This window comes from Callospermophilus lateralis, chromosome 15 (genome assembly GCF_048772815.1).
Source record: "Callospermophilus lateralis isolate mCalLat2 chromosome 15, mCalLat2.hap1, whole genome shotgun sequence".
Taxonomy (NCBI): Eukaryota; Metazoa; Chordata; class Mammalia; order Rodentia; family Sciuridae; genus Callospermophilus; species Callospermophilus lateralis.
In genome coordinates, this window is record NC_135319.1 from 54,645,807 (window position 1) to 54,669,250 (window position 23,444).

General features: G+C 32.8%; 1 protein-coding gene across 7 annotated transcripts in view; it reads left to right on the forward strand.

Moving 5' to 3' along the window:
• Ccser2 (coiled-coil serine rich protein 2) overlaps positions 1 to 23,444 on the forward strand; it is a 142,371-nt gene that overhangs the window by 74,001 nt on the left and 44,926 nt on the right. For all 7 annotated transcript variants that reach the window (XM_076834493.1, XM_076834500.1, XM_076834494.1 and 4 more), the window contains one exon: positions 9,221 to 9,416. In XM_076834493.1, coding sequence (XP_076690608.1) covers positions 9,221 to 9,416 — 196 coding nt within the window. The remainder of the gene's footprint in view (positions 1 to 9,220; positions 9,417 to 23,444) is intronic.

The window sequence follows — 23,444 nt, forward strand, 5'->3', positions numbered from 1 at the left end:
TGTTCTTATGAAATAAAAACCTTGAGAGAGTTTTCTTAGCATGATTTTTTTGGAGGAGAATATCTTGGAATATGGTGGACAGGGCACAGAGATCTTCCCAAAGTAGGAATAAATGATAATTTTCTTAGCTCTGTTTCTTAGTTACATTCTTTAATGCAAGCTACAAAACATAATAGTCCAATTCAAACAAAGCAATTTTTTTTAGTGAATCCTAAAACTATGACGTTCAACTAAAAATCCTTTTGTTTGTGTAATTCAATGAAAGGATATAATTGAGAAGATCTGGAGGAATGTCTGGAAAACATTATTCCAGGAATTATTATGGCTGTTCTGTTTCTCACATCTAGGTTTTTGATAAGGAATGGACATAGAGAGTGGGTATTATCAGGGAAGAATGTGATGTGAAGACATTTATTGCTAATAATGAAGGTTATGATTCCCTAATCTTTGATAGTAAGTTTATAAGAAGGTAAATTTAAGGCCAACTTACATAACTTGATAAGCCCAACTAAAACATGAATCATTGTTTATTTGTTCATCTACTAACAAATATTCATTGAGAATCTATCTTGAATTCCACTGGGATGAATGTGGAGATAGTATGAGATGTAAAAGCTGTGGATTGGCAGTGATTTCATAGAACACTGGGCTGAAGATGGTAAAAAGAATTGGTAAAAATGAGTAGTGTTTACTTCATGTTGCCAAGATGCTCAGAGTCCATAGGAAAGATAGGCACATAGACAGAGTGCAGTGGTGTTGGGTGCCTTGATAAGGTGATATATAAAGGACTCCAAGAGCATGCAGCAACTGGTTTTTGTTTTAAGATAACACAGGTAAATGATGTAATTACTGAACTGATTCTAAAAGTATGACTATATAGAGATTACAGAATAGTAGGTTCTACAGGAGCAGGGTATGTATTCCACATGGAAAACGTGATAGGGTATGGAATTTTCAGAGAGTATCTCTTAAGTTTAGCATGGCTGGATTGCTTTATTATTTGGAGAAATATGATCTAACTCTAAATAACAAAACCATTGTATTATGCAGTTTAAGATAAAGGACGGGAAAGTTTACCTTAAAGTGAGACTTAATCAGACTGTGAATTACTTAACCGGAAGTGAATTACCTGCAGGTAGTTATCTCTATCTTTGGGAATGATCAAGCTAAGGTTGAGTATAATCATCTGACAGAAAAGTTAAGCAACGTTTTCAAAAAAATTATAATTCTTTGATATCAATAGATGTAGAAAGTGTAAGTTCTCTGGTCAAATGAGCATGAGAATGGACAAATTAAAGTTAAAAATTTTTAAATGGTAACCTCCATTGGGCCCGTAAGTATAAATATGTAATGTGATTTTGGAAATGATGGCAAAAGATAATATGTAGTCATTCCTCAAAACATATCACAGATTCCTTTTACAGACTATATTTTAATGGATTTACAATTTGTATTTGCACCAGTGATTATTAGAAGAGAGAAATGCACAGCATTCTTAAGGGTTGTGATCTAATTTAGTACAGAGCTTTATAACAAACGGGCTGAGGCACACTGTTTTGTTGAATGGTTATAGGCTAACCAGTTTATTGATTTCCCCTCAAGCTTTCTGGGGCTGTGCTGAGTTTTTTGGATCTCCCAGAGCCATTTGTAAGGATGGGCAATGCCAAAAAAAAAAAAAAAAAAAAAATCTCCCAAATGAACCATACATACCCAAGCATACTTTAAAACTAATATTTTCTCTTAAGAGTTTGGATGTATTAACCCAAGGGATTTTTTAATATTACATATACAAAATTCCCTCTTGACTTGGAGCACTGCTTTCTTTTCTTCTGTCTCGCAACTCCCATATTTCACATAGTTAATTATAGGATAATGTCTTATCCATAACTCAGAAATATTGGGAAGATTGAATGTTGAGAACTGTATTCTCTCCTTCTCTTCATAGTACTGCTCTCTTAACCTGGACTAATCTTCCACTCCCTTTTTTCCCTACAGTTCCCCCTTTTCAACAACTTCAACTCACATCCTAACAAACTTATTCCCTTGACCTCTTTGTCTACAATGTCCTAACTGTAACTGAATTCTAGCTCTTTCTTAAATTACTTTTTCCCTAGTAGTGGATTCTTCTTTTCTAATCAGCCTAGTTTTGTTTTGTTTGTTTTTAAGATCTTTATAATAGTATATAGTAATTGGGTTTATCGCAACAAACTCATACATGCATGGAATTTGATTTTGGTTCATGATCTCCCCCTTTCTCCCCCTTTTCCCTCCCAACCTCCCTCCTTCCTTTGTTCTTCTTCCTCTACTAGACTTCCTACACTCATCTATTTATTTATATTTAATTGGTTCTTTTACTTATGTATAAAGGTGAAATTCCCTGTGGTATATTTACATATGCACATAACATGATGTTTTAAGAATTCTGCATTGCCTCCCCTTACCAATTTCTTTAGCTCTTGATTTTCTATATTTCTATATTACTGTTCTTCCATTTATCTTTAGTATATCCTGTCATCTCTCTCCCTTTCCTTTCCTTTACTCTAGCTTCTGCATTTGAGAGAAAACATTCTACCTTAATTTTTTGAGTTTGGCTTATTTCTCTTAGCATTGTATTCTCAATTTCCATTCATTTACTGGCAAATCTCATAATTAATTTTTTTATGGATGACTAGAGCTCCATTTTGTGTGTGTGTGTGTGTGTGTGTGTGTGTGTGTATCATAATTTCTTGATCCATTTATCTATTGATGAGCATCTATTACTATGGTATGATGTTACTGTGGTATGATGATATTTAGTCCTTTCTGATAAATACCAAGGAGTGAGTGGGATGGGTCATATGGTGGTTCCATTCCTAGTCTTTTGAGGATCTCCATACTGCTTTTCAGAGTGGTTATACTAGTCCATAGTCCTAACAGTGGTGTGCAAATGTACCTTTTTCCCCGTAATCTCAGTGACATTATTATTGTTTGTATTCTAGATTGCTGTCATTCTGACTGGAGTGACATGAAATTTTAGGTAGTTTTTATTAGCATTTCCCTGATTGCTAAAAATGCTAAATATTTTTCAAACTCATTTGTGTTTCTTCTTTTGAGAAGTTTCTGTTTAGTTCTTTTGCTCATTTATTGACTGGGTCAAATGTTTTTTTGGTATAATTTTGAGTTCTTTTTATATTCTGGATATTGATCTTCTGTCAGAGGAGTAGCTGGCCAAGATTTCTTGCTATTTCTTTACTGTTTTGAGATAGTCTTTGTCTTCATTCTTCATTGTCACTTCTAAATGAAAAATTCTTAAATGCCTTTTCTTTGAGACTCAGGGCATTTGATTGAATTAATTCTTCTTTACTGGTACCTACCGGTACTTTACAAAAATCATAGCCCCTTGGGTTACTTTCCTCCTTCATTATAAATTTTGCTACAATTCTGAGTAGCTAAAGTGTAATGCAAGTGATTCATTTTTCTCTCTGTCTCTTTAGGTCCTTAGATATGTCAGTAGAGAATGGATGGTTTTACTTTTCCAATCTAGATACTCTTTTTTTTCTTTTTCTTTTGCACAGTTACTATGGCTAGACTCTGTGGTACAATATTGAATAGAAGTGGTGAGAGCCAACAGTTATCTCATTTCTGATATTAAGAGGAAAACACTTCAGTCTTTCACTGTTACGTAAGATATTAGTTGTGGGTTTTTCACACATTATCAGTTAGAGGAATTCCCTTCATTCATAGTTTGTTGAGGGCTTCTATCATCAAAGAGTATTGGATTTTGTTAAATGCTTTTTTTCTCTATTGAGATAATCACCCTCTTCGCGCCCCCCCCCCCCCCGCCAGTTTCATTCTACTAAATGTGACATATAACATTGATTTTTTTTTTCACATGTTGAAACAGCTTTTTCTTGGATAAATCTCAATTGCTCTTGGTATATATTTCTTTTTTAGATTGTCTGGTTCAATATTCTAGTATTTTTGAGGGTGTTTTTATATATATTCTTAAGAAATATTAGGTATGTAGTAGTATCTCATTGTTTTAATTTGTAAATCTCTAATGATATATTGTCAAATGTTTTTTCCCCCACATTTTATTTGCCATCTGTGTTATCTTCTTTGTGAGATGTCTATTAAGATATTTGCCCACTTTTAAATTGGGTTATTTTTTTTTTCTCTTGTTGAGTTCCAACAGTTTTTTGTATATTTTAGATATTAACTCTTTATCAGAAACATGTCTGGCAAGTGTTCTCTCAGTCTGTGGTTTCTCTTATTGTTGCTTTCTGTTGTGTGTGTGGTCCTAGGGATTGAGCCTGAGTCAATTTACCACTGAGCTATATCTTCAGTTCTTTTTTTGTTTTAATTTAAATTTAATTTTTTTTAAATTTTGAGATGGGATCTCTCACTAAGTTGTAGCACTTAGCTTCCAACTTGAGATCCTCCTGCCTTAGCCTCCCATGTTGCTGGGATTAGGTCTGTGCTGTTGAGCTGAGTTTCTTCTCTTCATGTTGTTTGTCACAGAGCAAATTTAACAACAAAATTTTATTAAGTTTAGCATCTATTTTTCTTCTTGGATTGCAGTTTTTGTGTTCTAAAAATTCATTACCAAACCCAAGGTTACCTAGATTTTCTCCCTTTTTGCCTCATAGGTATAGTTGTGCATTTTACATTTGAGTCTTTGATCCATTTGAGTTAATTTTTGTGGAAGATTTAAGATCTTTTTCTTTGCGTGTAGATGCGTGGCTGTTCCAGCCTCATGAGTTGAACAGACTGTCTTTTTATCTATTGAATTGCTCTTACTTCTTTTTCAAGGATTAGTTGACTATATTTATGTAGTTTCATTTAAAAGCTCTCTATTATACTCTATTGATTTTTTTTTTTTTTTTTTTTGTCTGTTCTTTCACCAGTAACACATTGTCTTGATTACTGTGGCTTCAAATAGTAAGTCTCAAGTTTAGGTAGTACCAGTGGTCTGACTTGCCTTCTTGAATATTGTTGACTATTCTGTTTCTTTTGCTTTTTTACAGAATTACTTTGTCACTATCTACAAAATTATATCCCAGAACTTTGATTGTGATCTTGTTGAATCTTTCAAGCACTTTAACTTATGATAGCTCATTTAATTAATTTTAATAACAAATACAACTGTGAAACACCAGAATATATATACTTAACTTTTGGGAGGTGGGCATTCCAAATCCGATATTTCAAACCAGAGTCCATAGTCTTGGAGATTGCAAAGTTGGCATCTTTTTTCTATTTATACATTTAACTTTTATACAGAGGTTTTATTGAAGGTGAGGAAAGAAATACTGAAGAGTTTTTGAAGGCAAAATTTTGACTCAGATTAGGTAAGAAATTAATAAGGAAAGTCTCTTCTGCTTCCCTCCCAGACATGTGCACATGGACATCTGCACTTCCTATTCTAACCTGTGAATCAAAAACATTAAAATTAGTCCCCAAATCACACATTTTAGTAATCAAGAAGCTCTGTTGGAAGTGGGGAAGAATAGAATAAAGTTATGGGAATAATTATATAACTTGGGGAGTTTTCTTTAATACTATAAATAATTATTCAGAAATGTGGTTTTTATGCCTGTGGGTTGAATATCAAGTGCAACTACTGTACATGGATTCATTTTAAATGAGGTACTGTCAGTTGACTTTGTGGGTCCTTTTCTGAGCTCTCCATTGTGTTCTTTTTTTTTTTTTTTGTCTTTCAGTAATATTCCATAGTATTGATTACTATACCTTTATATAATTAAGGTATCCTATTTTTCATTTTATTGATTTTATTGCCTCTTTGCTGAATAATATTAAGTAATATTAGTGATAGTGGACATTTCTTTCTCATGCTTATCTGCCAGCTGTCCTGGACTGTGACCACCCACATAGGTTCTCCTTCACTTACACACTGTTAACTTTCTAGTGTATTCACTTTACAACAGCTTGCAGCCTTCCATTGCTTTCACCACCCAACTTTTCTGCTACAAGTCTATAATTGTTAATAATTGTTCAGAAGTACAAATTTATGCCTCTCAACAGGGGATGATATGTTTCATTTTTTTTTTCATTTTTTCCCCATCTTCTTTATGCTTTTGCACCTGGATTTGTGTCTTTAATCTTGGAAAATGATTTTGCTTTCCATTCTATTTCTAAGGTTCATTTTATCATGTGTGAACTGCATCATCTTCTAAGGATCTAAAAGTTCAAGATCTTCATTGTCTTTCTGTCCTGTGTGCACCCCCCATCTTAATAGTCTTCTTTCATTTTCTGAAAATGATCTGTTAAATATTTGCATTTTCTTCCATCTTTGTTTCTGTCTGCCTCCTAGCCTTCTCAATTTTATTCATTTTTTTTCCCCACTATGCTTCAGTGTTTCCTCCACTGAGGTTTTGTTATTTTTAACTTACTATCAGTTTGGCAACTAATAGCAGGCAAATGTGTTAATATTTTAACAGTTGGTAAATAAAGGTGAAGGGTATATGGTAGTTCTTTGTAGTATTCCTTTGACGTTTTTGTTTGAAAAAACCGTAGAGATGGAAATTAATAATAACCATACAATAGTAGTTTGTTTTTATTTACATTTAGTATATATTATGCACTGTTTCACGAACTTTAACTTATGATAGCTCATTTAATCTTTTTATCAACCAAAGTTATTATCCCCCTTAATGTATAGATGAGAAAAATTAAAAACATAGAATATATAACATTCCTTGAATATTACATAGCTAATAAATGAGAGCTGAGATTTAAAGTCAGAAGATCTGGAAATTTAAAAATTAGTAAGATATGGCTGTTTTCAAAGGACTTGCAATCCAATTAGTATCTTCAACAGCTGGTATGAATTTAAGCCTAAATTCAATGCCAGAATTGGCTCTTTAATCTGTGACTTTTTTAGATGACAAAATTCTTAATTCCCGTATTCAGTTAGAATTCAGTTAGACTTGTTTGAAAAAATTTTAATTCATTAGTTCCTTGCATTTGGTTCTCCTAATGTAAGCCTGTATTCTATATCTGATTCTCATGCTGTAGACTACAGGCCAATCTCTTTTAGTGTCTTTCTTCTGTAATCATTCTTTTACTCACTTGGCAAAATAAAAAGTAAATATTAATTTGGTTATTAATTGGTATTTTTGTCATGTCACATCAACAGGATTTTAGAATCTCAGAGATGAAACTTCATTAAAAAAACTCAGTAATTAAAATTATTCTTGTTATTCAGTGCAAAAACAATAACAGCAAAAACAAACAAAATTCAGATACAAATGAAAAAGAATAAGCAATCTGTTTCTTCACAGTGTTTATAATTTGGCATTTGTTGCTAACAAACACAGTATACTGTGATATATATTATAAGGGGTCTTCAGTGGAGGTATCAAGTCCTGCTTGGGAATTAAGGAAACTTTCCCTGAAGAAGTGCCAACTAACTTAAAATGAAGAGTTCTCCAGACTGAGTATGCAGTAGAGGGCAACATGAGTAGACTGACAGGACCATTGAGAAGGTGAGGATGTGGGTTCAGAGATGAGGGAGATTTTGACATGCTTTGGGGATCTCAGCTAATTAGTGATTGATTAAGAAGTTATTCTCAGGAACACAGGTGTTGTGGGAATAAACCAAAGAATAAGTTAGATTCAAGCTTCTGTGGTGTCAGAGCCATTTTTAAGATCACTTAGTCCCTGAAAAATATGTCTTGTTCTTTGTATCATTACTCCCTTGCCCTGCCCAAAGTCTTAACCTTTCATTTCTGGTAGACCAAAACCTCATAACGTATAGTTCATCCCAGATTCATTGCTGCCTCAGACAATTTCCCAAAGTATATCAACTTTTTTTCCTCTAAAAATATAGCTCTTTTTATCTTTTCTTTTCATTTGTCAGGTTATTCCATATTTTTGTCAATAACACTTTCTAACTTTTTACAACTATATGTTTTACATTCACTCCCATGTATAGATGGTATATCTGTTCAGTCATGGATAGGTAAATTCATACTAATTAATTGATCAGTATTTGAGATTCACAAATTCAGTCATATTTTGAACCAGTAAAAGAAAGTAGAAGTATAAGGGTCAAATTATAAGATCAAAGTAGAATCTTACTTCTGTATCAATAATATAAAAATGTATAAAAATAATTTTCTTGGGTTAAAAAGGAAGGCCTAAAATATTTACAAGAAATAGTTTCAGAGAAAAATAATCATATAGAAATCAGCTTCATATTGAATATTTCAGAGTTCAGAGATTTGGGAATATTTGTTGAAAGGTAAAAATAATTAGTAGTTACTACATTTTTACATTTTCAGCATGGTCGAAATCTAATGCATTTTGACTTACAAATTTAATGCATTATAAATTGAACTTATTTCTAATAAGAGAATACTTTCTCAGTATTATTTTAAATATTGAGACTTATTCAGTTCTTGTCATAATTTAAGAACTAACTAGAATTATATGTAAAACGTATGCAGCAATTTTTAAATTGCTATAGCTATGACTTCTGTTTAAAATGTTGTTTTGTGCTTCCATGAAACACATTGTCCCTAATTTTCTTTCTTTTTTTTTTCATGAATATTATGGTATGAAACTGAAGAGAAGTATAAGTTTTTTAAGAGTAGACTTATTTTTACTGCAGTTTAAGTTTATGAAACTATTTGATGTATATATATAAGACTTTAAAAACTTTGGTTAATCTTAATTGGAAAAGATGATTTATCAACAACATAAAAACAAAAGAACAAAGAAATAACATTTCTTATGTCTTAACTGCTTGCTAGAACTTTCATGAAATGGTTGTCCAAGGTGTGTCCAAATGGAATTAATATGGATAAGATAGTTATGGGGCTAAAAAAGGTGTGCAGTTTAAGATGCTAAGCAAAGCCAAAAGCTAACAAATAGGCAATAAATGTAGAAGGAATAAATAATGTAGGAGGAATAAGTATAATTTTTCCAGCTGAAGCCTTTTCAGTATTTTGTTTTTATTCCAGTTCTTAGGAAAGAAGGTTATTCAGCCAGTGTGTAAAACACAATAAAGATAGGGTGAGAGGACTTCAAAGATAATTATTTTAATGACATGTAGACTGATTGCACATTTCAGTGGAAGTACATTCAATGACTGATTATACAAGTGAGAGACTTTCTAGTAATGATAAATGATTTATAAAGATCATTGCAATATTTCATTACCTTTCTTTCTGAAATTTATGTCTTTTCCCCCCACCTTCTTCCCCTGTCCTTCCAGAGGCTCTCCTTATAGAGAATCTCCTTTGGGTCATTTTGAAAGCTATGGAGGGACCCCCTTTTTCCAGGCCCAGAAGATGTTTGCAGATGTACCGGAAAATACAGTGATACTGGATGAGATGACTCTCCGACACATGGTCCAGGATTGCACTGCTGTAAAAACTCAGTTACTCAAACTCAAACGTCTGCTGCATCAGGTAAGTACATATTGAACATTTTTAGCTCTTCATAGTTTGAATTGAAAAATGGATTGACTTCTTTTTTTGAAAATAAAGTTGCTTGGGTTTCTAAATGTCTCTCTTTATTTCTGTAGAATGTCTATAAATAGTACATAGTAAACAGTTTAGTCAGAGAAGACAGCATGAGAGTGTTGTGTGATGGTCTTATTTGTTATCTTAGCATTTATGAGCTATGCAATATTTTGTAAGCCAGTCTCTGTTTCTGTTCCCTCATTTTTATAGTACTTACATTGGAAGGTTGTTGAGAAAATTAGCAATAGTAGTTGTAAATTGAGCAACTTAATACTGTAAGCATTGTAGGCATTGAACATTCTGTGTCTGTTACTATAATTTCAGATAAGTGGGAAATAAAAAACAGTTTTTTTATTTAAATAATTACATATTTTTTTGTTTGAGACCTTTAAGTTTAACCTATTTGGTTCTTTCATTTCTTTTGAGAAAGTCGAGACTCATAGCAGTGATATGATTTGTCCAGAGTCGTGGGATGAGTTGATGGTAGAATTTGGATTCTGGTTTAACAATACTTTATTTTAAGCACTTAGTGTTTATAGACAAGGCTTAAGGCATAGTAGAGAACCAGGGAACCAATGAATAAAATACTAGTTTTAAATAAAGGATATCTTTTGTTTGGTTTTAAATCTATTTGTGTTTTATATACTAGCATTTAACTTAAAACTATGATTGAGAAAGAACAGACTGACTTCTCTCCACTGCTTAGTTTTCTTTATGGGTCACTTTCTTCAGTGTTGTGTGTTTTAACTTCAAATGAGCAAGGACTGAATCTTAGAATTCCTAGTGGCCATCGAAACCAGACTCTTGGTATCTGCCATTTGAAGTGAAATATGCCTCCTAAGCCAATAATGATGGTGATGAGTATATGCATTCTGTTAAAGAGTTTTGTAAATTGTTTCATATTGCTAGGATGGGATTTTTCCAGACTATTCCTCTCCATTCTTATGGATATTTGACTTAACTTTTAAGAAGGAACCTTTCTGTGCTAAAGCTGGGAACAAGAATGGAGGATTCTTTTTGATCTACGGTTCTTGGGCTTCTTCCAGGGCAGAAAGAAAGTCCATGATTGAGGTATCCAGGTACATAAGTTATAAATTAGTTTAGCTATAACCAGGGAATACGGTTTGATTTACAGTGTTTCTCTGTTGCTAGTTTGAGGAAAAGATTTTCTGATCAGAAAATATAGCCATAGAAAAATATAGCCTGTAGAAAAAGATGGTAGGAAAGGATGGGAAATAGACAAAATATCTACTGTAAGCTAGTCATTATACTACCTATACCTTGTGTCCTCTTCTATGTCTGGGTACATTGCCATGAATCATTAACCCGACTAAATATCACCTGATAATATTAGGCCACCACTAATAATGAGAAGGAACAAAATTGAGGAGGGCTTAGGTGGATTGATAACCAATTACTAGTATGACAGAAATTAAAAAATGGTTTTCAATGTACTTTATATAAAGCCATGTGTTATTATTAGTGCACATGAATTATATAAAATAATGGGTTTCATTGTGGCATATTCATAATTCATATAATTCATATTAATTATATTCCCCTCTATAGTAAGTAGAGACTTTGTTTTGTTTTATTAAGAATTCTCAGTTTTGTTTTGTTTTTTTTTTTTAAACATATCCCCTTGCCCCTCCCTCTTTCTCTTTGGTTGCTAGGATCAAACTATGGCATCACATGAGCTAGGCAAGTACTCTAACACTAAGCTACATCCCCAGCCCTTATTAAGTGGTCAGTTTTTCTTTATTTTTATTTGACTTTTTTTAATCTTTCTTCAAATATATAATGATTTTTTGATGTTTACTAATATTTAAGAGTGAAGAACTGAAATGTTGATTCAGAAGTTTTTGCACATGGATCATACTTGCCAACTGACCAGTTTCATTTTATGTTGATGGAATAATGTCAGTGGGCTCTCAGCACCTACTAAATGAAGGAATTTTCTTTCTAAGGAGGTGTAGTTTCTCTGTGGAAGAAACCTTTGTTTTTTTTTTTTTGCTTGGAATAAAGATAGAAGCCTATGAATATAGTAATTAATTCCTTATACAGCTTTTCACTTAATTTCCACAGTTTTAACCTTAAGCAGTCATGTAGTTATTCTTTTTTCTTTATCTGACAAAACAGGGAAAAGAAGAATAAGAGAGAATTGAACCAGAAAAATAAAAATTTGGACATTCTTAGGAAAAGTAGTGAGATCTCTTTAGCTTGTTAGTATCCTGAAAAGATGGTGGGGGCAAAGTGACTGTTACATTAAAAGAAATGTAAGGTACAATTAGATACAGTGTAAGATTCTGAATTTGATATTGGTTTGGACAGAGCAACTATAAAGGACATTTGGGTCAGTTGGAGAAAATAAACATGGCCTATATAAGTGACAAGGTAGAAATTTACTAAAATGAAAGGGTGGAGATGAAGTGTTGATTGAAGAAAGCAGGTTATAAAGTAGTATGTACATTATGATCACATATCTGTGTATCTTCAGAAGGATATGCTATAAATTTTTAATGATAATAACCTGAATGGTGATAATGTGAGTTTTTAAAAATTATTTTAATCCATATTTTCTAATTTTTATTAGAAATTATAGTGAATTTCCTAATTCATTCTTTCTGAAAAATAAAAGGTATTTTAAAACTATGTGTCTTAGTCAAAGATCAATTAATAATTGGTTGTGGTTAAAATGTGTAGGATTCTAGACAGCAAGCAAGAGTGATAGCTAGGGTTAGGGCAGATTGTAAAGGGCCCAAGCACCACAAAAGCAGTAGATTAGACAGTGGGGAATGAAGAGAAGGGAATGGAGATAAGCAAAGGAAGGACAGTGGAAAGAATCTTACATAGTTTTCCCATACACTTATATGAAAACAACACAGTGAATCATACTACCATGTACATCCATAAGAATGGGACTCTTAATTAGAATAAGGTATATTCCATGCTTGTATAATTAAATCAAAATGAATTCTGCTGTCATATATAACTAAAAAGAACCAGTGGGGCAGGAGGAGCAGTTTGGATTTATTCTATTGATTGTGGTAGCCAGAAGAGTGACGTGGCCATATTGGTATTTTAAAAACATTGCTCAATGATTATTACATTTAATTGCTTTGAAGTATTTGAATTTTAGTGCTCTTTGAAGCATCTCTCTGACAGATAAAACTTTTATATAGTAATCATGAATGGCATACTGGACATTCTTGTAGGTGCCACCATATCTCTAGTCCTTGAAAGTATGTGATGTTGGCTTCATGTCAATTAAAGAAAGTAAGCCTCAGAAAGCTAATCAATGATAATTTTTAAAAAATCAGTGTTTGTTTTTTTAACCCCAATCTATTTGATTCCAAGGCAAGTTGCACACCTTGAGGGATAGTTGTTGACCTTGAGGGATAACATACAGAGGGGAGTGTGAAAGTAGCCTTCAACATTCTTACTATCTTCAACTCCTTACTATCACTACACATCCTTTAGCCAAATCTAGGCGATAGAACCATTATTTTTTAAAATCATTCTCTATGAATGTTCATTTGAACAAAGTTCTCCCTGTTCACAAAATTTAAAAATTGTAAACTGTTGTATTTGGCCTTTGATTTGCTTTTTATTTGCTATTATATACTCAACCCAGAGTTACTTTACAGTTTCAACAGGACTTTGAGTATCTCTTTTACTTTTTATATCACAAGTATGGAAGAAAAACAGTAGTAATGTCATTTTCATACTGAGAAAACTGAGATTTTGATATTTAGTTGTGTTTCCCAAGGTTACCCAGTTGCATATTAATGTAGAATGCATTTTAAACCCATGGCTTTTGAACTATTTTATATACCTCTGTATATTTTATTACCCAATTTATAGAATTTTGATAAGAATTTTAATCCTGATCCAAAGAATATGGGAACATAATGAAAATTATTTTTTTCTCAGTATTCGGGATTGAACCCAGTGTCCCATGAACACTAGGCAAAAGCTCTGCCAATGAATTTTCCCCCCAGCTCTTTTATTATTTTTGTGTTTCAGACAGATGTTCTAAACTGCCCAGGCTGGCCTCAGACTTGCAGTCCTCCTGCCTTAGCCTCCTTTGTACTTGAGGTTATAGGTGTTCAGTCACTGTGCTCAGCAAAAAAGTAATTCTTTAGTGGCGTCTTGTCTCCTTACTTTTAATTCCCTGTACCCTCTTTTAAAAACGTTTTATTGGGCTGGGGATGTGGCTCAAACGGTAGCGCGCTCGCCTGGCATGTGTGCGGCTCGGGTTCGATCCTTAGCACCACATACAAAGATGTTGTGTCCGCCGAAAACTAAAAAAATAAAAATAAAAATTCTCTCTCTCTCTTTCTCTCTCTCTTAAAAAAAATTTATTGAAGCATAATATTCATACAGAAGGTCTATCTCAGTGAATTTTCACAAACTAAAAATATCTGTGTGATTAGTACCCAACAAGGAGAAGATTAACAGAACAGAATCCTCTGGTTACTCTTACTACCGTTCTTCTACTGGTAACCATTTGGTTTCTGAAATCATAGATGAGTGTTGCCTGTATTTGAACTTTAAAATGAAATGAAATGAAGTCATATAATATATGTACCTTATTTTGCTTGACATTATATTTATAAATTTCATCCATTCTTTTGCATTCTTATTGTAATATATTTCATTTTATAATTAAACCACAATGTATTTAATTTGTTCTACAGTTGATAGGCACTTGGGTTTGTTTCCACTTTTTGGTTATGAATAGTGCCACTACAGTATTCTAGCTTATGTCTTTTGGTCAATATATTTGCATTTGTATTGGGTATCTACCTATGTGCTGGTCTGTCATAAGATATGTAGATATTCAGCATTAGTACATACATAAAGCAATTTTCCAAACCTCTTTTTTCTATGATTTCTTTTCATTAATTTCCCTGAAGCTTTTATCATATTATCACCAGCATCTGTTTTGACCTTGGTGTAAGAACAAAGAATCTTAGATGGAGTATTGGAAAAACATGATGATATCTCTTTCTGATGTTTTATTTGGTTTATAAAATATTTGAACTCTGTGATACATGTCCTATTGAGGATGCTTATTTTGGGAATAAAAATTTAAAAGCACATATAGTATTTTTAAAATATTAATATGATCTATAACTATTTTGTTTATTCCCTTATACCAATGTTGAAAATAAAAACTAGTAATTTTTTTCATCACATAGTTCTGTTCTTTTTCTGTGTGTTTGTTTGTATTTATATTATCACATACATGTATGCACATGTGTGTGTAGTGTTAGGTGGACATAATATTGAAAGCAGCAGAGTAAGAGTTACTGTCACTTTGTGGCAGAGAACCATATAAAAGCTAGGATACTCATGTTCTTCTATCTCCCAATTTTCTTGTCACTCTAGGAAAAACAGAGTATATGAAATATATATAAAAAGAGTGTATATAAGCACAAGAGTTCAGTATGATGAATAAAATGTGAAACAATTGTGTATTCTCTAACCACATTTAAAAAAATGAGACATTAATAATCTTCATGTGTGCTCCTTCCTAATTGTAGTGCCTTCCTTTCCAGAGTTTACAGCTTCCCTTTGTATTCCCTTCAAGTATTACATATATATTTGTATCCATATGAGTAGTTTTCCCTCTTTAAATTTTTAATAAGTAAAATTGCACTCTTAAGTATTTCTGTGTGACTTCATTCACTCAACATTTTTTAAAGGTTCTTTCATGTTTATGTTTCATTGATTTTCATTTCACTGTTGATGTTTCATTCTATGAACAAGACTGTCATTGTCCAACTTACTCTTGATGCTAATTTTGTTTCCAGCTTTTTTCCTCTGACAATCATTACTACTATGAACATTTTCCTAGTATACATATATAAAAGTTACTCAGGTGTATTTAATTAGGAGTGGAGTTTCTTAGTCATGAGGCACAAAAATATTCTGCTCTGTAAATACCAAACTGTTTTCCAAAGTTGTTCAATTTTTTTTTTTACCCCACATTCTGTTTTGTATTCTTCCATATCTGTGCAAACTTAATGTTATTCAGCTTTTAAATTTTTGTCATAAGGGTAGAATATAGGGGTTTTTAATGGTGAACGCTGTCTCCTAGAGACTCACTTCAATTTGCATTTCTGATTACTAATAGAATTAAATCTGTGCGGAATTTTTGTTTTCTTGTTGTGTCTTTGTGTGAGATTTAGAGGTGTGTGTGTGTGTGTGTGTGTGTGTGTGTGTGTGTGTGTTCTAGATATAAGTGCTTTGTTGGTAATATGTATTGGATATATTTTCTTCCATTCAATGGACTGCTTTTTCATTTTCTGGTATCCTTTGATGAACAAAGGTTCTTAATTCTGATGTAGGTGAATTAATCAAACTTTCTCTTTGTGGTTTGTGCTTTTAAAAATCCTTATGTAAGAAGTTCTTCCTTGCTCTGTAGTCATAAAAAATATTATATTCTTTTCTAAAACCTTGAAAGTTTCTGTGTTCACAATTAAATCTCAAATACCTGGGAATTGATTTGGTATATGAAAGATGTGAGTTAGAGATCCACTTCTTTTTTTTTTTTAACTTTTTATTTGTTTTAATTAATTACACATGACAGTACAATGACCTTGACATATCATACATTTGAATCAGATGAGATATAATTTCTCTTTTTTCTGAGAGATCCACTTTCATCTGAATAATCAGTAGGTTCATCACTGAAAGTATTAAGAGTCTGTTCTTTCTCCTTTGGTATGCAATGTCTGCTCTTTAAAATCCTAAATGTGCATTATATGTGATACTATCCCAGTTTCAGATTCTACAACTTGTTACTTAGTATTATATCAATATACTTCCCTGTCTTACCTTTCTTTGAAAACACCTTAACTATCTTAGTTTTCTGTTTTTTCATAAAATGTTACGATTGGGTTTTTTGTTGTTGTTCTACAGGATTTTGATGGAACAATATTGAATGGACAGATCAATTTCAGAGGGACAGCTTATACTATTTAGACTTTGTATCCAAGAACATGATGTATATTTATTGGTCCATCGCTTTAATTTTTTTTCATTAAGGTTTTATATTCTTTGCATAAAAATCTTACACACTTTTATTATATTTACTTCTAGTGCCTAAAGTGTTTTGTTGCTACTGTAAGTGCTATCTTTTTCTAATGTATTATTGTTGGTTTACAGAAATGAAATTAGTTCATATTTAGCAATTTTGAAGCAGTTATTATTAATTCTAATAATTATTCATAGGTTTTGTAGGAATTTTTTTATCTGGATAAATATATTATCTGCAATAATGAGTTGTGTTTTTCCTTTCCAATGTTTGTATTGTTTCTGGTTTATCCATTGGGATAGAAACTGAAGGAAAGTGTTGAATTGGACTTGTTTTGCTCTTAAGCTTAACAAGAATGCTTTCAGTGTTTTGACTAGTAAATGTGATAACTCCTGTATCATTTTTGTGGATCTCCTTAATAAGATGAATTTTTTAATTTTAAAGTTTTGAGGCACTCTTTAAAAAGCACTTTTACTTTTTTTCAGGTTTCAGAACCTTTTTTCTTAAGCTTAGAATAAATTGCCTACATCCCCTCACTCCCATGTGCCTTAGTATATTTCCTATAAATAAGGATATTTTCTGATATAATCCCAGTTCAGTCATCAAAATTCAGAACTCAGCAATAATACATTAGTACCATATAATCATCAGAGACTATTGAGGTTTTTTCATTTGTCTTATTTATTAGCAAAAGATGTCAGGGTAACGTATTGAATTTAATTATCATGGCTTTATAGTATTCCTCAGTCTTTCCTTGATTTTGATGACCTCAACACTTTAACACCCCTCAATTTGGTTTTCTCTGCTATAGCCACATGATTGGATTCAAGTTATGTACCTTTGACAGAAATGTTACTGTAGCAATGCTGTGTTGTTCTCATTGCATCCAGTCAGGTGGCAGGTGGTTTTAGGGTATTTGTTTCTGTCTGTGCTTGTGTATGTATGTGCATTTGTGGGTATTTGTACAAATACTTTTTTAAAAAATATTTTTTAGTTGTAGATGAACACCGTATCTTTATTTTTTTATTTTTATATGGTGCTGAGGATCAAACCCAGTGCCTCACATGTGTGAGGCAAGTGCTTTACCACTTAGCTACAACCCCAGCCCTGTACACATACTTTTGACTGTGTTTCTCTATCTATTGAAAACTATGACATTATACTCAGAACTTTTATTGTAGTCTAAATGCAGCATTTCTCTACTTTTCCATATTTATAATTCTCTCACAATGAAAAAAACTGATTTCCATTTTCCTTAATTTTTTTACTCATTTGATCAGTCCTCCTGATATAACTAATCTCCTACTACCACAGTCACTTCCCCTTTCTTCAAGCTGCCTTTCTCAGCCCATTTGGGCTTTACTAGGTTGTGCTAGGCTCTGCATATTTAGGGTGTTTTCCGCAACTCATTAAGGTCTGAATCCCCTGCATGGCTGTGTATCCTGTGTTACATCTTCCTTACCTTACTCAGACTATGACTCCTTGTCAGCTCATACCAATCCTCCTCTCCATATTTGCCTACTCACTCTGCTTGGGCTCTGACACCATATGCCAGTTGATACCACACAAGGTTTACCCTCACCCTACTTGACACTGACGCCTGGCACTTTTCCCTTTCCTTTTTAAACTCTGTCATTCCTTGGCAGACCATTTCATGTGTGAATGCCAGCTTTGCTCTGCTTGGGCTCTTTCAGCAAGTGTCAGGCTACTCAAATGCATATACCTTCTATTCACTTAGACTTGATTCTCCTATCAGACTTTTTCCAACTCATCATTTCTGACATGAAATGATAAGCTGTCCCCCTGTGTGGACATGTATCTTTACCTGCCTAGGCTTTGAAAATCTTTGATGGACTGTCCTTTTTTGGTGGGTTCCTATTTTTGTGTCTTGCCTAGTAGCTTGTTCAGGAAAGGAAGCTAAAGGAAAATAAAAAATATTTTTCTCAATGACTTTATCAAGATAGAATTTACAGTCAAATGAAATGTTCCCATTTTAAATACATCATTCGAGTTTTTTGGCTATATGCAATTGTTCAGTTACTACCACAATCAAGAAATAGAGCATTTCTGCACCTGTTAATGTTTATTCATTTTCCTTTGTAGTTGGTTTCTCTCAGAGCTGGCTCTGGCAACCACTACCCTGTTCTCTATTAAGAAAGTTTTATGTTTCTTACAGTTTTCCCAAAATGAAACTATCTGGTATGTGCTCTTTTTGTTTCTAGAGTCTTCAACTCACCTTAATAATTTTTGATATTCATCTGTGCTTTGTATCAGTTTATTCCTTTTTATTTTAAGATACCATTCCATATTACATACATACACACACACACACACACACACACACACACACGTATACACACCCACTCTAATTTTATTATCCATTTACCTGTTTAAATTATGCTATCCATTTACCTGTTGATTGAAATTTGAGTTGTTTTCAGTGCTGGAACAATTTGGATGTTTCTGAATCTCTGGATATTAATTATGAAAGTTAATAGGAACAAGTAATTTTTCTTAAAGAGAGAGAATTTTTTAATATTTATTTTTTAGTTTTCGGCAGACACAACATCTTTATTTGTATGTGGTGCTGAAGATCGAACCCAGCACCGTTCTCATGTCAGGCGAGCATGCTACCACTTGAGCCACATCCCCAGCCTGGAACAAGTAATTTTTTAAAAATCTGAATAGCCAATACCAGAGCACAGATTTGGGCTCAAACCAGTTTTTCCATTTCTTTGTTAAATGATCTTAAATAAGTACTTTAACTCTCTGTGCTACAATTTCCTTATAATAAATAATCAAAATTATAATGAGAACCTGTGTTAGGACTGTTACAAAGACTGCATGAGATATATTCAGATAAACTGTTAAACATAATACCTAATAAGGCAATTGATATTTATTAGCTGTTATATTAACAGTAGTAATGATAATAGCAATGGCAGTAACAATGTCAAAGTTAAAGATTTGGAGGGGTCTTAAAACATCACACATTTATTATCTTAGCATTTCTGTGGTTCTGAAATTTTGGCACCCCTTAACTAGGTTCCTTTCTTTAGGGTATCTCACAAAGCCTGCAGTAGCATCATTGGCCAGGGTTGGGGGCTCATCTAAGCACTCCACTGGAGAATTTACTTCTGAGCTCACATGGTTGTGGTCAGGATTCATGAGCTGTTGAGCAGAGGGCTTCATGGTTCTTTGCCTGTCAAATAAGGGTCCCTTTCAACTATTTGCTTTCTATGTGGACCTCTATAATGCAGCTCACAATGTGGCAGCTTAATTTATCAGATCAAGCATGTGAGATCTTCCTCTACCAAGTCAGAAGTTAGAATCTCTTGAAATCTAATCATGCAAATACTACCCTTATCTCTTGACTAGGACCAGCCCACATTCAAGAGAAAAGAATTACATAAAGGTAGGAATATCAGAAAGTGATATCTTAGAAAGTCTGTCCACCATAGGATACTTTCTTTAATGCCTTTTATCTGGCAGTGATATCTTTACTTTCAAAGTTATTTTGGCCTCAAACTTGAGGGTTTTTTATTGCTTGTTATTATTTTAAATTTTAATCTAAAATTATTTTAAACTGATATGTAAAAAGCATAAAATAATACATATTTATGGGTACCATTTGAGATATTGGTATGTGTGTGTGTGTGTATATATATATATATATATATAGTAATGTTTAAATCAGGTTAAACATATCTATCTCCTCAAACATTTTCATTTCTTTATGGTGAAAATATTCAGGATCTTTTCTTCTAACTTTTGAAAATATACATTGTTGTTATTTGTAATCACCCTGCCATGCAGTGCCACACCCAAACTTTTTATTGCTGACTGTAATTTAGGTTCTATCGATGAACCTTTTTTTACCCCTTCCTTCCACTACCCACCCACCCTCCTCAGCCTCTGGTAATCTACAGATCTTAATAGATATTTCTGTAAAAAAGACATAAATGGCCAATGGATATATGAAAAAAAAACACTTAACATCACTAATCATTAAAGAAATTCAAATCAAAACCATAGTGAGGTAGTTTTGATTCATACCTCTTTGATTCTACTGTCTGTTTCTATAAGATCAACTGTTTTAGATTCCACATATGAGTTAACCATACCGTACTTGTCTTTCTGAGCCTGGCTTATTTCACTTGACACAATGATCTCAAGTTCTATCCATGATCTTGCAAATGTCAAGGTTTTCCATTCCATTCTATTCCATTCCATTCCATTCCATTCCATTCCTTTCCTTTCCTTTTCTTTTCTTCCCTCCTCTTTCTCTTTCCCTTTCCCACCCTTTTCTTTCCTACAGGATGTTGCTATGTTGCCCCAACTGTTCTCCAACTTGTGGGCCCAAGTGATCTTCCTAACTTAGCATCCTGAGTAACTGTAACTACAGGCATATGTCATCATGACAGTTAAGATTTTATTTTTTTTAAATGGATGAATGGTATCGCATTGTGTATGTGTACATTTTCTTTATGCTTTTATCAATTGGTAGATACTTCACTCATTTCCATTTCTTGACTGTTGTGAATATTGCCCCAATAAACATGGGAATAAAGATGTCTCTTCAACATACTGATTTTATTTGCTTTGGAGATATATATACCCAGAAGTGGGATTGCTGGAACATATTGTAGTTCTATGTTTAATATTTTAAGGAACCTCCATTCTGTCTTTCATATGTTTGGATACTATTTACTTTCCCACTAACAGTTTATAAGAGTTCCCTTTTCTCCACATCCTTGCCAGTGCTTTTATCTTGTCTTTTGATCATAAGCATTCTCACTGGAATGAGGTGATACCTCATTGTGGTTTCGATTTGAATTTCTTTAATGATTAGTGATATTAAATGTTTTTTCATGTAGCATTGTCCATTTATTTCTTCTTTGAAGAAATGTCTATTAAAGTCTATTGTCCATTTTTAAATTGGGTTGTTCTCTGACTATAACTTAGTATCCACTGATCACCCTCTTCCCAGCCTTCTCCATACCTATCTCACCAGCCTCTGGTGACTACCATTCTTTAGAACAGGATATAGTACTAAAACATAGAATGAATAAAGGAAACCCAGAAGTATATCTTTTATTCACTTAAAAGAACACTGGATAAAGAAAGATTTTAAAGTAAATGTTAAGGAATTCTCATTAGCAGTATGGAACAAATTGTATACTTATGGCTATGGTAAATTTATAGGTCTTGAAAAGTTGAATAGTATTAAAAAATCAAAATGTGGGAAAATTAGAAGAAATAAAAAGTAATATTTTAAGTGGGAAAATACCTGTAGAAGAGATATCTGTATTCAGACATACATATTAAACACTTAGCTTTGGTAAAATATAAATTTAAATAATTTTATAAATACTGTTTGCTTACAATATTATAAAGGGTTACCCATATATAGAAACTTTTTAGCCTGTTTTAGAATGCCCCCCCGCTTTGTTTTAAAATGCTAGGCACTGTTAGGATCACCTCATCTTCCAAGCACTCGTTGAAAAATCACGCTTTATAAGCCCTAATTTTTAAAACACTTTCAAATGTAGCTTGAATCATCGGATTGTAAATCCAGTAGGTAAATTACAATATACTCAAAAAGTGGTCTTTAATATGTGTGCAGTATGAAGTGATTAATCATTCATCTGTGAGTTTTAAAAAAGAAGAAAAAAATCTTTCAGAAAGAGAAAGAAGGAAAACTTCTCTTCTTCCTCTGCTGCCTTTCCCAGGATGCCTTTTGTGATTATGTTATAGCATATCTGAAACACAAGGCATGTTTGTTGACATCACTGATGATGCTGTCAGCAGGGACTGGTCAGTGCTGCCAAACTTTTGTTAATCATTTCAAGTATCCATGTCCGTTGCAGCTGCTCTGGAATTCATAGGAAGATCCCAGTTTTTGCAAACACATGGAAGAACCACCTGGGTAAGATGGAATTTGTGATCAGATTTTTGAAAACATTAATATATGAAAGAGTTGTAATATTAGGGCAAAGTCTACCTTTGTGCTGTCTTTAGTCTTCTAATGCTCTTACACAAGAAGAGGGTTTATCTATATTTAACAATTGCTGATTAATAGCATTCTAATTGCATTTAGAATTTAAAAATCCTAACTAGAGTCCATAAAAATTGCTGCCACTTCACACAGTAAAGCAGCACAGAGTACTTGGATAGTCATTTAACTATAAATTGCATGTGTTTTGTTCAGTTGGTGTGGAGATTCTTTGTATTATTTTTGCTCCTGTTTATTACATTTGTTTATGCAAAACACTCAGAACAGTGCCTGATGCATGTCAGTGAAAGTTAACTTTTTTGTTTGTATAATATGAAGCATGAAAATTGCATGCATGAAATTATTTCTTTGGTATTCTTTAAAGAAGGAATATATTTTCTGTCCCTTTTATAATGTTTTCCCCTGTAATGCTTAAAGGAACTTTTCTGAAAATGTTTTCTAATTTTGACCTGGACACTTTCATCTTAGTCAAAGTTTAATAGAGAGTACTACCATTGTTAAGTCTCAGTGTTATTTGCAGAGGGATATTTTTATTAATTACTAAAGTTGGAGATGATATTTATGGTCTTTATGGCTCTTGGGCTTTGATGAAAATGAAAGCCTTTTTTCTTCTTTGATCTCCTAAATTTAGATTGCCAGACTTTTAAAAATAGAAGAAGACAAGATTTTTCTTATTTGAAGCATAGCAATAACTTAAAATACCAATAATTTCTCGTCTTAGGCTATCTTTTTACTATTTAGAGTAAATTTTGCACTTTTAAAAATTGTTATAATGAATAATATCTGTATAGCATGAATTCTTTATAAAACATTGATATTCCTTTGTGGCCTTGCATAGAGGTTAGATAACTTCTCCTTAGTGTGGACCACATAATAAATATTTTAACCTTTTGGGGCAAGAGCTAAAATTGAT